This window comes from Rissa tridactyla, chromosome 20 (assembly GCF_028500815.1).
Source record: "Rissa tridactyla isolate bRisTri1 chromosome 20, bRisTri1.patW.cur.20221130, whole genome shotgun sequence".
Classification (NCBI taxonomy): domain Eukaryota; kingdom Metazoa; phylum Chordata; class Aves; order Charadriiformes; family Laridae; genus Rissa; species Rissa tridactyla.
The window spans coordinates 2,517,967-2,532,845 of NC_071485.1; the positions used below are offsets into that span (position 1 = coordinate 2,517,967).

The 14,879-nt window shown below is 46.9% G+C and overlaps 1 protein-coding gene across 22 annotated transcripts in view; it reads left to right on the plus strand.

Annotated features, from left to right (window-relative positions):
- AAK1 (AP2 associated kinase 1) overlaps positions 1 to 14,879 on the plus strand; it is an 89,250-nt gene that overhangs the window by 36,408 nt on the left and 37,963 nt on the right. For 18 of the 22 annotated variants that reach the window (XM_054224857.1, XM_054224862.1, XM_054224856.1 and 15 more), the window contains exons 6-14: positions 2,150 to 2,271; positions 3,760 to 3,841; positions 5,802 to 5,934; positions 6,982 to 7,085; positions 8,063 to 8,142; positions 9,618 to 9,772; positions 9,885 to 10,165; positions 11,018 to 11,236; positions 14,102 to 14,331. In XM_054224857.1, coding sequence (XP_054080832.1) covers positions 2,150 to 2,271; positions 3,760 to 3,841; positions 5,802 to 5,934; positions 6,982 to 7,085; positions 8,063 to 8,142; positions 9,618 to 9,772; positions 9,885 to 10,165; positions 11,018 to 11,236; positions 14,102 to 14,331 — 1,406 coding nt within the window. The remainder of the gene's footprint in view (positions 1 to 2,149; positions 2,272 to 3,759; positions 3,842 to 5,801; positions 5,935 to 6,981; positions 7,086 to 8,062; positions 8,143 to 9,617; positions 9,773 to 9,884; positions 10,166 to 11,017; positions 11,237 to 14,101; positions 14,332 to 14,879) is intronic. The other 4 variants (XM_054224878.1, XM_054224859.1, XM_054224863.1 and 1 more) reach the window with 1 other exon arrangement.

The following is a 14,879-nucleotide window of genomic DNA, read 5'->3' on the forward strand; positions in this document are numbered from 1 at the left end:
TATTGACCATGTTAAGAATATGCCTGTGCCAAAATCAGTTAGTGCTCTTAAACGTCACGTTGCATGCATTTCTTTGCTAGGAAATGCTAAACAAGCTTTGCGAAGTAAATAGTGAATGGTGCCGGGGGGGAAGGGAAGTTGAAACTTCTGTGAAGACACCTGAAGGCACTGGAAAACAGTCAGAAAGTGTACCTCGGTCGCGCACCCCTCCCAAATCGCTATCTGAGCTTAGAAATACCGGCCTTGGAAGCCGTTGCTCTCACAAGAGGATAACGTGTGTTGATTTTGCTAGTTAAAATTTGCTAGCCTTATTCCTTATCCCTTGCCAGTCTGTCTGTGCAGTGTTTTTACCACTTTACTTAAGCCTTTAGCGAAGAAAAGCATGCGTTTCAGAGAGCAGAGAGAGAAGCTAGCTACGTTCTGCAGCTAACAAAACGGAAGGCAACTCATAGTTTCCCTTAAAGATTTTTGTTTGGGGTCTAAATCTGACTTGAAGTGTTGGGCACGTCAAAGACCGCAGCCGGAGTTGTAAGCGCTCAGCAGTGCTGAAAACTGGACTGCAGCTTTCCGAGTGTTTGATGGGAAGAAGGCTTCCTCCTCCATACGCTTTTTAAGAGTGCTCTCTGGCCTGGCAGTCAGTAGCAGTAACTCAGGTACTTTGTTTTGCAGTTTGGTTGTGGGGTTTTTTTTTTTGTCGTCTTTTTTTCTGGAAGTTACTGAACAAGCCTGGTTGCTGGATAGTCCAGTGCTGATGCTTAATAAAACTTGCAGGGTGTTTCAGCGTGAAGTCACATCAGACTTCTCCGCTACATAGAGTGGCAGGATTCTTCTGGAAATGTTTGGTGGGTATTTGCAGGGAACAGGGAAAAATGCTGTCAGTGTTGATCTGCTAGGGAGAACATCTGTGTGCAATGCTTTATTCAAAGCAGATGGATGGCAGAGGGGGGAAGGGGTGGTGTTTAACCCTTGGTTTCAAGCCAGCATTTCCCCCCTCAGCTGCTCCAATTCAGCTGCGTTTTCGGATGCTTAAAACGCTGACTCATTTTTCTTTCCTTCTTGTCGAGGAGGTCTACTTCCAAGAGTTTTGCTAGCGAATGCTTACGTGGTGATTTTTTTTGAAATATATGAGCAGTATGTTTTATCCCATTGTTGTATCTGAGCATTTGACATTGATTGAAGATAAATACGTTAAAAATTGCGTGCGCTCCCTTGAGAGAACATGCCGTTAACGCCACTGTACAGATGAGGAACTGGGACGGTCTGCCAAAGCAAAGAACTGAACCCGGGTTTTCCCACACCTTACATCGGTGTCGTAACATTTAGACAGCTTTTGTAAGTAGATGCAAGGTAGATTTCTGTTAATGCATGATGAAGTGTGAGTATTTAGGGGAAAGGCAGGGACGCTGCTCATTTTATTTAGTTATTTATTTATTTCAGCTATCCTAGGTGTTTGTTTCAGCATTTGTTTCAGTTGCCTGATTCAAGCTACCAAATAAAGTTTGAACGAAAGAAAGGGGTCATCTCCTCCTGGAGGAACCTCTGCTGATACCACCACCGTTTGGGGAGGACGGGGTACCCAACGCATTCTGAGAACAGGCAACTAAAGTGTGAGCGGAAGCTGAGGCTTGTTTTGAATGAGACCCAAAGTGACAGGTGAAATGCAGGCAAAGGTCTGGAGATGTATTATAATTTCATAAAGTACAGAAGCATGTGTGCTGTCATCCATTCGCCCCCTTTCTAGAGGGGTTAGCAAAGGGGTTATAGCCCTTTATAAAAAGCTGCGCACAGCTTGTATTAGCTGTCCCAAATTCAGATGCCAGACTGGCAGTCATAGTAGCTTGGGGAAGTTGAGCACTGAGGACACCGGGACGCAGTCCTTGTCCCCAAGCACGTAGCAGTCTGAGTAGAGGCAAGGTGATGTGCTTGCAAAAGGAGGAAGGAGAGGTGGCAGGATGGAAGGCAGTGTTAAAACTACGCTTCCACGATTTGACTTCTATTTTGGGAGATGCGATAGAGTTTTGATGCATATTTTCTCTGCTGTCATGTTATGCTTTTATGTCAGACATGTCTGATATGTCTTCAGGCTCATCTACGGAAAACGAATGTTTCTTTGTCTGAGCGATTCTGTATGTGTCTGTGATGCTCGTAGGTTGAAAACATCCTGCTGCACGATCGTGGCCACTATGTCCTGTGTGACTTTGGAAGTGCTACTAACAAATTCCAGAACCCTCAAACAGAAGGGGTGAATGCGGTAGAGGAGGAGATCAAAAAGTAAGTGTGCTTTTTCTTTTCAACTCGGACGTGGTGTATATTTGAAGGGTCATTTTTTTTCTTATACTGGGACTAAATTTTACTTAGGCCTGTTGCAGCAGATTGGATGCCGCTGCATAGAAGCGTCTGCTGCAGGTAAATAAGCGCCTGAGGGAAGGTCAAACAATAAACTGAGCTTGATGTAATTGCTTTGGACCTGAAAGACTGAGTGTACTAATGCAGAGAAGTTGCCCACCTTGACGAGGTGGTGACACGCTGTGTTATGTATGGGGTCAGCCTGTCTATGTCCCTCATCTATCTTGGCTTCTTTGAACTGCAGTACAGCAGATGACAAAATCCCTGTCCTCCGTGAGCCACTCATCATAAATCCTTGCAGTGACTGAGGGAACGCGTGGCCTGACCCCTCAGCGCTTCGCGGAAAATGTAAGGACCTTGAGGTGTTCAAAGGGTCCTTCTCTTGCCCTTTGCACGACCAGCCATAGATGGTGGTAGCAACAAGGTGCACCTTGATGCTTTTAGAGAGGAAGCTTAGCTGGCAGTTCAGTCAGACCTACATCAGGAATGGAGCAGACTCCAGGTCCTTGGTCTTGCTGTAGTTTGAAACAACATCACTGCTGCAAACTTTCCGGTTCCGTTAATATGATATTCTGGCTAGAAAACAGCGAGTTAGAAATGTGTGCAAATGCCTCCTTTTTGTTAGGAAACAATTACACCTGCATGGATTTCCGAGACTTGTTTGACTAAAGTTTTCAGAGCGCTCCTAGTCTGGCTTTGCGGACCCTTTGGAATGCCCTATTTGTACACTTATTAACAAGCCTACAAAAACTTTGCCTTTAGCAGTGCTCTCTTGTGATCGAGGTAAGTAGCATGCAAGGTGCCACAGCGGAAATCGTAGACCTACTGGTAGGAAATCTTATCATAAGTGTCTCTTAAACTGTGCCACAGTTCCCAGCTTTTCTATTTGTAGTGATTGGTTAAAATGAGGCAGATTCTAGCTATAGTTTGAGATATTAAATAACCTTACCCTTGTTTGCAGTGACTCTGAGCAGGAGCCCTGGTACGGAAGCCTATTTATTAGGAGCCGCGTATCCGGTTACAATCTTTATAATACAGTTGGCCAAAGCCCCAGCAGTGAGGACACTGCAGAGGACATTTGACTACTGACCTTATTAATACTCTGAGTCCTTGAATATTTCTGTTCTAGTTCTTAAAATGACTGTACTGTTTTGTGAGTAAATTGCTTGCTTTAGAAAGGACGTCAGTTACTGCTTTGGTTTCACAGGTCAGTTTGCAGCGGTTAGTATTTTGTTGTTAGAGGTGCGTAGTAGATGCTGCTGTTTAAAGATTTCCCAATAGATTGTCATCTTTAGTATCCCTTTTCCTAAAATGAACAGGGAAAGAGTGAATTTTGAATTATATGGAAATGTGACATAGTGAAAATACATCCGATATCCATTTCGAACTTACGGATAGATCTTTCTGCTACAGGTACACTACGTTATCCTATAGAGCGCCAGAAATGGTCAACCTCTATAGTGGCAAACTTATTACTACAAAAGCAGACATATGGGTACGTATAAAAACCGTTTATCATCGTACAACCAGACTGCAGCTTGCTTTCATTACCATAATGACAGGGTAGCTTTCTGGCTGGGGCTAACCTAGCTTCCATAAGAGACTGGGCAGTTTTTGAATAAAGAGTTCCTCTGTTCGACGTCTCCGATGAGTTACTGCTGAGCAGGGTGGCTTGTGGATACAACACCCGTGCTTCTTTGCATGCTGCCTCCCGTGTGGTATTAATTTAGAGTTGTATGGAATTCCGGGGTTGAACAGTGCCAACCTGATTTCATGTCATAAGAGTTAAAACAGAAAAGTGAGAGTATTGTGACTTCTTGTGCCTGGGTTGGGTTGCAAGCGTGTGAAATCAAAGTTACCAGTCAGAATTTAGTAGAAAACTGCGAAAATAGACCTCCACCCAGGAGCAATAGAATGCTTATCCCGGACAGTGTAACACAGGTCTGAGTTGTCAAAACCTGGCCAAAGACCAAGCTTTTGCACCGCGGTTTCTAACGATCGGTGCAATCTTGCCGTGCTTTTCACGTTGAGAGTGAAATGCAACTGTGGTGTAATCCGTTACTGGCTATCCTGATCGAGGACGGAAGGCTTCCCTTTAGTTGGGATGGAGATGAAAAAAAGCCTACGCTGTTTGTAGTGTAATGGCAATTGAGCAAACGGGATGTGTTTACAATGCTAATTCAGAGCATGTTTGTGTGGTTTGTGAAGCCCTGAGCTAGGAAGTAACAAGGCAGAAGCAGCGTAAGGAGAGTTTTAATGTATTCCCAATAGCTCTGCGCCTGCATATACAAGAGGGAAGGGTGCTGGTGTGACGCCTGCTGGGAAGAGTCCTCTGTCCTCCCTGTGAGCTCAGCTCCCAGTCAGGAATGCAGCAGCTCCCGTGGGGCTTCCGCACCGCTGCGTTCAGCAGGAGGTTTGTAGAACTGGGCCCCGTAGCAGTGCTGGGTTGCTCACCTTGGTGTTTCAGACCCAGAGAGGGAAGGACACAGCTGTAACAGCATGAAAAGACTGTCAGGGCCTCAAAGGCAGCCAGGGGAGAACCTAGGATTCACGCTCCTTCCTGTGATAACGTGGAAAGGCGGAGACCCAAAGGCTCGAACGGTGCTCTCCTTCCTGGCGTGGAAGACATTCTGCTCTGGTGACCTGCCGAGTAGTTCCAAAGGAGCGTGTGGTGGTGTGCACAGTGGGGCCTCCACTTCAAGGACTGTTGCAGCGCTTGTCCCGCTTGTAACCTCCCTTTCCTCAAATCTCGTCAAGGTTATTTTAAACTAGAGCGCAATTTAATTGTGAAATCCTATGACAAAAGATATAAGCTGATGAGGAGTTGCCTAGGATTAGGAAATGTTTCCCCCTCTCCCCTCTGAGATGGTGGGAGTGTTTCATAATTATCCCTTTGTGCAAAAATTGTATTTTCTTTTGAAATGGTGGTGGTTCTTGCTGTCAAAAGCAGCACGGAAATAGATGGAAGGGTGATGTAACCTAGCAGCCTGCAGACGTACCTGTGTATCTCCCTGGTACGTATTTATGACGGTTGAAATGTGGTTTGAATTTAAGCTTGAAAACCATTTTGATTTTCCTTTGTCAGAAGCAATGTAGTAAGGAATGATGGTTCCCATTTGTTTTTGCTATTACTTTGCTTTTTCCTGCCAGTATGTGGCGGGAACAGGCTTTGCCCATTTGATGGGAAGGGTTACACCGTGTGTGTGATGATGATGATACTCGTGCGATCCCCCAGATTCCAGTAGCTCAGCCCGGTGTCGGAGAGTTCTTCATGTGTTTATCTTCCCACAGAGCTCTGCCTGTTTTCAAGTCCATCACGGGCCTGATGTCAGGCGGGACCCCCATAGTAGAACAACCTAGAGCACTTTCCCTGTTATCTACGGTGGTATTGGAATTGTGCCCTTTCCTGCTTTGCTTCCGTTTATTAAATCCTTTGCTCTGTTCTCTCTCTTCAGGCCCTTGGCTGTTTACTGTACAAACTGTGTTACTTCACCTTGCCGTTTGGGGAAAGTCAGGTGGCGATCTGTGATGGCAATTTCACCATTCCAGATAATTCTCGGCACTCGCAAGACATGCACTGCCTCATCCGTGAGTGTCTCTGACAGCGGTATAATCTAATTTCGCAGAACTAAAAAAAAAAAAAAAAAAGCGGTGTTTTATTCTTATGTTCCCTGCTCCTACAGTAAAACAGTTGGTGTTCCTCCCTTTTTAAAAGACTTGCTTGCACATAGGGGTGGATAAAGTGAGCTTTTTAGTAGCTGAGGTGATGGCTCTTCGGAAGCAATGACGATGAAGAGGTTTCTATTTGGCTAGGCTGTAGTGGACTCTGTGGAAAGGCAGGAAAACAGACAACCATTTCGTTTGAGTCTACAGAAACTTGCACAATAAGCCTATTTATGCAGAAGCGTATTTCTTCAGTAATAAATCTGTTTGGATAAGGAACTGAAAAGAACCACAGTGACTTAGACTGGCGATAAGAATTCATCTTCTGTGCATTGAGAAACAGAACTGAAATTTATAAATAACCCACTGACTAGAGCGAATGTGTAATTAAGGGTACAATGCACTACTCTTGGCAAAACTGGGGCAGCTCTCTTACTTTCAGCACAGCATTTGATTTTATTTTTTTTCTTTTTCCTAGCCACAATCTTGACTAACACAGTTGGATGTGTTTGCAGAGCGGCCTGGTGTTTTCTTTGCTTCTGTGGTGGTATATGTGCAGCGGTATATGTGACTGGCCAGTCTTCCTGCCCCGCTGACACACCGGGGTTGGATCGAGCTCTTTTCCTGTGTGTTCACTGGGAAATGCAGAAGTCGAAACCAACGCTATTCCCGGATGGGGCAGGCTGCATTTCCCCTCCTTGCCCTAGAACCTTTAATCGATAGCAGCTACAAATTGTTCATAGCTGTATTGGGAAATATCTCCTAGTCCCTCCTGACTGACTGTTTCGGCCCTTTCTCTCTGACCCTGGCAATGAGCTCAGCCCTGCTGACCACCGGCTGGGTGCCTGGAAGGAGGCAGGGCACCCTGTTGGCATCTGATTGTCCCGGCTGTAACTCTGCCGCAGACGGGCTCGTGTGAGTCTGTCTGTTCTGTTGCTCTGATATGAGCGTCTCTGTCTTTTTTTTTTGAAGGGTATATGCTTGAGCCAGACCCTGATAAGAGACCTGATATTTATCAAGTCTCCTACTTTGCATTCAAATTGGCAAAGAAGGAATGCCCAGTCCAGAATGTCCAGGTGAGTGCGGCAAAGGAGTGGGCGGATGTAGGGCTTTGTGGGAGGAGGATGGTGGAGGGGGCGAAATTGCTGAATGCTGGGCATCCTGCCTTATTCTGTTGGTGGTTCCCCAATTCTGTAATTAGGAAGGTCTTTTTTTTGTTTGGGGTGGGGTCAGGAATCAGGGGTTTGTCTCATACCTGGTTTATTTCTGTCTGTCCCTGACTTACCTCCTCACCCAGTTACCAGGGTGAGGCCAAGCAAGAGACCTTGTGCGTGTGAAGAGGGAAAATTAGGCCATGCTTGTGAAACCGATTTGATTTCCAGGCACATTCATCATAGCGTGGGGTAATTTGTGCTGCCGTTGGTTTTAAACATAGCGGTTTGGTTTCTGCCGTCTGGCTGGGACTAGCGAACTTTACGTTTGAACTGCATCAGAGCTTACACAACCGTCTGCCCTTTCTTAGTGTTTCTTTATAGCCTTCAATTGAAAGATAGAGTTGACAAGTATTTTCTTACGGTGTTATGGACATCTGTGACATGACACTTTATTTTGTTATTTCCTGGTAAGGAGAAACCTTTTTTTTTTTTTTTCCCACCCCCCTATGTTCGGGTGGTTATTTATGTTCTTTATGAAAAGGACATGGGTTTGGTACTATTATACCTGTATTTTTTATAGCAGTATTAGAAAGTATTGCTGCCGTTGTCCCCAGGTTGTCTTAAAAATACCCAGATTCTACTACGAAGATTTGTGTTCAGATTCCACATGTAGTAAATGGTGAAAAAGCTGAAGTGTGTTTTTTCCCCTGGTAAAGACACTCCCAAACTACCGTCTCCTCATGACATTGAGTGGTTTGTCCTGTGTCCGACATGAAGAGTAATTGCTTTGGGGATCCCCCGGTTTCCCCATTTCATTGTGATGCTTTTGAAAGTTATTTCTGAAAATATTTCTTCCTCCCTTTAAAAATACAAAATTCGGTGTTTTTTGGGATCTGCAGAACTCTCCGATCCCCACTAAACTCCCAGACCCGGTTAAAGCAAGTGAAGCTGCTGCAAAGAAGAGTCAACCAAAGGCCAGGTAACCGCGTCTGCATTATGCTCAGCCCCCTCTCTTCTTGTTGTCTGTTGTCTCTCTGCTGTTTATTAGGAAAGGCGCTTGGTATATTTAGCTTGTGGGCTTATATTTACACGTGGAGACAAGCACTGCGGTCCTGAGGCTTCTGTTTCAACGACATAAATAACCATTGATCCGAAAGACAGAAAATGCAGATATTAGGGGAAATTTTTCTGCAAGGGGAGGGTGTGTGACTTGGGCAATACTCAGCATGACTCAACAGCTAGGCTTTTTGTACTGAAGGCGCTGCTTGACAGCAGCACTTGAAGTTCATGCACTTGGATGAAATCTACTGTGTCATCCATCCGGAGGCAGTACCCGGAGTACCTGAGAGCAAAGTCAGGAGGAAGACTGCAGTGGGCCTGGAACTGGCCCAAAGAATGCGAGTCTGCTGAGAAACGGCACTGGGGACTATCGCTGTTTGAGTTTCACCTGTGGCAGATGATAACCTGACACAGTAATTACTGTAGGAAATTGCTGTGATTTCGGCGAGAGCCCTGTAATTTCTTCAGGGGGAGGACACAGGAAAGCCCAAGCAGTCTCCGTCCGAAGAGCCCAATTAGCGGGGAAACCACTGTACCGCTGTGTTTTTTTCTCCTCTCCTGATGCTGCTTGCTCTTCTCGTGATACTGTAATGGAGACTTGTAAATTCTGTTGGACAAAACTTGTACCTTATTTTACTGCAAGGTGGGCAGTACGGCAGTGGACACTCCAAAACCTAGAGTTTTCTTCAGACTCTGAAATAGGGCATCTCTCCTCCTGCCTGTCAGTCCCAGGACTCTGCTTTGCTTGTTTTTATAATTGAGTGCAGTTACCCTCACGTAAGTAGAACAACTTGATACCTACCAAGCAAAGGTACCCACAGAAGGGCAGGTGCTTTCTCGCTTCCTGGCTCTCTTGCTGTGCATTATTGGAGCTCAGTAAATATTGAGCAGAGATCAGAAGAGATCCGATGGCCTGACTCTAGTGTAGATGTACTAAAGTTAAGGTACTTCTAAAGATGGCAACTTAGACAACGCTGCCCAAAGGTACCAGCTGCTCTTAAACCAGTTTGTTACGTTCTTCATCTGCTCATCCACAGCTCTAAGTGGGTTTAAACAATATGCTGTACCAAACATTTGAATGAGTTGAGTGATTTTTACAAGTTCCAGCTGTCCAACAGGAGAACATGCCACAGTTGGCAAAAAAAGTCAAAATGATAGCATTGACTTAGTTGTTGTGGATACATCCGTTAAGTTTTACTGTGCTTGCAGTTTTCCGGAAAGAGTCAGCTTGTGTGTCTGGATGCCCACAAGTGTTTCACCTTCATCAGTCACATACCTCTAAAGTACTGGATGAGTTTTTTAAACCCTGCTGTGCATTGGCGTGCACCAACTATCAGGCTATCAAAGAGCGTGCTCTTACCGCTCTTCGGTTTATTTCTCTACCTTATTTTGTAGGCTGACAGATCCCATCCCTACGACAGAAACTTCCATAGCACCCCGCCAGAGACCTAAAGCAGGGCAGACACAACCCAACCCTGGAATTTTACCCATTCAGCCAGCCCTGACGCCTAGGAAGAGACCCACCGCTCAAGCAGCCATTCAGCCACAAGGTGACACGATGTTCCCTGTGCAGTGCCTTCCTGCCAGGCACGGCGTACTGCAGGGCTGTGGTGCACGGTGATCTAACGGATCTGCATTATGGGGTTTTTTTTTTCCTCCCAGTTGCAGGACCCGCTGCCCTGGGCAGTGGGCAGCCTTCGCTCCCTGCCAGCGTCCCCCAGCAAAAAGCAGCCCCTCAACAGACTCCAGCACAGCCGCAAGCCAAGCAGGCGCCAGCTCCGCAGCAAGCCTCCCAGGCGCAGCCCCAGGTCCCTTCTACTCAGCCCCAAGCGACACCTCAGCATCAACAGCAGCTTTTCTTGAAGCAGCAGCTTCTGCAACAGCAGCAGCAGCAACAGGCTGTGTATTACCAGCAGCAGCAGCAGATGATGCAAGCCCAGCAGGTAGATAGATGTGTGGCTGTGTTTGTTACGTGCTTCCTGTGCTAGAGGCCTGCAAGGCCGTATCTTTGCATTTATGGCAAGTCCCCTGGTTTTTTGCGGGGGATAGGTGCAGTTTTTAGGCATTTTCCAGTGTATCTCCAGTTCTCTAGCAAGACTCTTTTTGGCTACACGAGGCTGACGCTTCGACGTTTTCAGCTGTCAATGTGGAAGGCCTTGAGATAGTCAAGTACAAACAAAAAATAAGCAGTGCTGGGTTAAGATTTTACAGCTCCTGGTGTTTCAGGGTCTTGAGGTCAATGCTCAACTGTTAAGCAGAGGGGTGCGATTTCTCTTCTGCTCTCTTTGTGATACAAGAAACCCGACGTGCCTTTTCAACGGTGAGATTCAGGTTTGGTTTTGTGGCAGACTGCGGTGATAGGGAGGCCTGTGAAAACATGACGTGTGAGACGGGGTGTGTCTAGATGACAGACTCGCGTGCTTAACCGCGGTGTTTATAGCAGCACAGATCTCTGCTAAAGCGTATTTAACAGGGGAAGCAAAGGGACAGTAAGTCTTCCTGTCCTGGGGAAAGGTTTAGAATCAATAAAGGTGGAGAAATGAGTTTGGGATGTGGGACAGGCTGTGCTGTGGGAGCCCCGTATGGGCAGGCGGAACGCAGAAAGGATCTAACAGGAGACCAGAAGGCAGTTTTCCACCACGCCTTTGCAGATGGTCTCCAGGCCATCGTAGCCTGTTCCTGCTTTGCCACTTGCAGTGGCTGTGACCATTCCTGAGGCTGGCCCGGAGTTCTGGTCGTGGTGCTCCAGTTCCCAGCTGCACAGCAAATGGCTCAACAACTGGTTTGTTTCCCAGTTCCCAGTGATGCAGCAAGGAGCGCCAGCGCAGCAGCAGCTGATGCAGAACTATTACCAGCAGCAGCAACAGCAGCAGCAGCAGCAGATGATGGCCCAGCAGGCAGCAATGCAGCAGAAGACGGCAGTAGCAGCAGTTCAGCAAAAGCAGCAAACCCCAGCGCAGCCCCCCCAGGCCCAGCAAAGCGCGGCCCAGACAGCGCAGCCACAGGAGCAAGCGGTAAGAGCCTTGCGGAAAGGAGACAGGCAGCGGGATTTGGAGTTCTGGCAAGTGCTTTCCAGGTCCTGTATGCCTTTGTGCGGGGCAGCTGGCTTTTCAGAGCCACAGAGCCCAGGTAATAGGTGCTCTAGGGCCCGCTGGCCCCTAGCGCGTTAATACTGAGTCACAGGTGTCAGCACTAACCTTGCTGCATCAGAGCCATGTGCAATTGTTTGGACTGCTTTTTCTAACGAGTTGCTGTACTCTAGAGTTGTGCTCCCTAGAAAAAAAGATGAGCAGATGATGAGTAGAAAGCAGAAAGATAAAAGTAGCTGCTTAATGCAGCTTCTCTCTATCCCTCGCCCGTCATGCTGCCTTAGGAGGTGTGTGATAAACTGTTAAAAAACTATTTGTACTAATCACATCAGGATGGGCACCAGGAAACGGAACTAGTTCATGTTGCTGCTTGTTTGGAAAACTTCCACCTTGTATTCATGGCTCTGATGCAGAGGAAGGTCCAAGCAGCGTTCCTAGTTGTTTCTGGTGTCGGGATAACTTTTTTCTTTAATGAATACTATGGAAAGGAAACTTCTCAAACATAAAATAAATAAATAAATTACTAAGCATCTGAACGTGTGTCCAAACTAAATGCTCTTTACTTAATGGAAAACGTGGCTGTCTGCAACAGGGAAATAGCCAGCTGTCCGCAGTGTGAAAGGCAGGGGGGCTGTGCCAGAGGGCAGGATCCCTGGTCCCAAAGTGTCGCTGCAGTGCGTGTGGGAAGAAGCCGTGCCCTTGACTTTTGTTCCTGCGCAATCCCATCCGCTCTCGCTTGGTTTTGGGAGCGCAAAGGGATGTCCCTGACTCTCGTTGCGTGTTGGAAAGCAAGCATGTGCAGGCATCAGGCAGGAGGACGCTGCCCTTTATTTTCCTGTACCGGGTCGCACGTGTGCGAAGCAAACAGTATCTGGTAATAAAGCACTTCAGGTACGCAATATTTGCATCCAGCTGAGGGTCAATTTGTGTTTACTCGTTCATGAGTTGCCAGTCATTCAGGACCTAATTCATCTCGCGAGCATGCTTACTTTGAAGTGACATCAGGAATTAATTTGACTAATAATCTCCGTAAGCCAGTGACCTGTGCAATGCCGGGGAGGCGTTGTTTGCTTTATTCTATATTAATTTTCAGGACTAAGCTGGTTGTTAGGGGAGGTGACAGGCTTGGAAATGGTGTGTTCCTGGTCTTGTTCTTGGTTTGCTGAATGACCTGGGGCAAGTCGGTTTATTGGAATTGGTGGGAGATCATGGGTACATGCAGACAGGTCTTGGATGGTGCCCATTGTTACCCTGTTCCTTTTACAAGAGAAAAGCCTGAAACCTAGTGTTGAAGTGCATCTCTAAAGAGCTTTGCTGTGATTTACCAGTACAAAAACAGTCTTAATTTTATTAAATCAGCTGGATTGAAAATTAGCCTTATCCCCCCAGAACGCTGATCGTAACAGATGCGTCCGGACACTTTTCCGCTCCTGTAGCAGTCAGGAGGGAAAAAGCAGTCGCTGGCTCCTTTAAAAAAAATGATAGTGAGACATGGTCTCTGCGGAGCAGAGTCTCTGAGCAGAAGATACCAAGCCAGGACCTGTCAAAACCTTTCATCTCGCAAGATTTCGGCTTAATAAGCTCTGCATTCATTCCTGTGGAGGGTTTCGGCACTGCCCTTTTATTTCTCAGCACCAAATGTACTGTTCCGCAGTGACCTATATAGCGAGATGTAAGGTGGATGCATCAGGAGCAGTCAGGTCAGCTTGCTTCTCAGCTGCAATGAATTAGTCTGCCTGAAAATGCCAGATGAAAAGCAAGACAGCGAACCGCTTGTTTGCCTTGCCCCGCTGTAGTTAAGCACCACACTGGGGATGTGACTCTCTTCTCATTGCTCTCTCAGGTCTTTCCAAGTCTTTTATCTGCGTTCCTTAGTTGAAAATGGCCTGGGATGATACGGGGTGGGGAACAGGGAGCCTAGTGCCCAGGCAGTGGAGGTGACGTGCACAGCTCTCTGCTCTTTGCATCCTGGTTTTTCTGCTTTAAATCCAAACGCGATAATCTCCCTGACAGACGGATTTTGCAGAATCACATAATGGGAAGCGATGCTGCTGTTTGTCACTACAAAACAGTATTTCAAACATTTATGGGTTTGGGAGTTTAACAGAGGACTGAGGTAATGGAAAAAAGAGGTTAGTTTTGAGGAAACCCCTGAAGTTTCCAAAGGATTTGTAGCTGGGCTATCTTGGTTTATGCCTAAACGGAATGTGCATGTTTTCTCCTCCTTATTTTAATGACAAATGTTGTTCCTCTGGTGCTTTTTGGTTTTTTTGGGTTTTTTTTTTTTTTGGCATAAAAGCTCCTTGCACAAGATTTCTGCAGAAGACCTGTACTCCTTTAGGGATTTGACCCCAACCACACATCATCTGCTGGAGGAAGTGCTGCTCTTCCCCTTACCCCCACTCCGTGTGTTCATATGACAAGACTCCTGTACGCTATGATATGGTTTCTTTTTTTTTTTTTACCTCTGCCCTGGATCTCGGCCTCTTTACCCATGGGCAAGTTTCTGAGACCAGCTAGCCTTTAATGGCAAGCGCTAATAGGGACTTGGCCTCCAGAGCTGCACCATGGAAAGGGGAGAAAGTCTCTGCTTGTGCGTTTGTACTAATCCTGAAATACAGCGAATTCCCCCTGCCCCCAATTCTTTTGTTTGTGTGTTGGGTTTTCTTTTCCCCCCTCTAGACTGTCGCCCGTCCATGACTTGCAGGTCAGATCCTCCAGCACGTAGCGGTTTTTTCATTGTGACTGTTGTTCGTGAACAAGGACATCCCATTTCACTTTCTCTCCTAGGTGCAGGCACAAATGAGGCAACAGCAAAAACCTCAAACCACTCCCCCCACAGCAATGCAAGGGCAGAAGCTGGGCTCTCTCACCCCTCCGTCCTCCCCCAAGACGCAGCGTGCAGGACACAGGAGGATTCTGAGTGATGTGACCCACAGTGCAGTTTTTGGGGTTCCGGCCAGCAAGTCTACCCAGCTCCTGCAGGCAGCTGCTGCTGAAGCCAGTCTCAACAAGTCCAAGTAGGTGGCTGCTCACTTGGTGTCAAAGAGTGTAGAGGGAGGAGGGGGTAGATGAGGCTCTTTGCAGATGTCCTAGGCAAATCTCTGAGATGAAGGTGGGCAGCAAACTCTGTGAGGTCTAAATGAGAGTCTTTCCCTTCCCAAGCCCACAGTTTAGGGCTTGGCAGAAAGTTGCTGAAAAACTTCTGCAAGGGCAGAAGTCCTCCTGAGTGCTTCCATGCTCCCCAAAAGCTAAACAAACAGGACCTTCCTCTGGATTACGGCAGCGAGCATCGTTTCAGCTGTTCTGCCAGTAGCCCTGGTGCATGCTTCATGTTTGCCGCTTAGCATCCGCGCTTTCCCCAGGAGTACTTGCTGGGTCACTTTTACAGTGCCTACAGGCAGGAAGCCTCCACGTGGGCATTGCAGAAGATTGTTTCAAATAGGATATTTATGTTGCTTCTTTTAATCCCTGACACCAGGATGCTCAACCAGATGATGGGTAGGTAAGGTCCCAGCTTTCTGGTCATGCAAGTACAAGAACTTGTGCTGAGTGTTTTAAGTAGGAA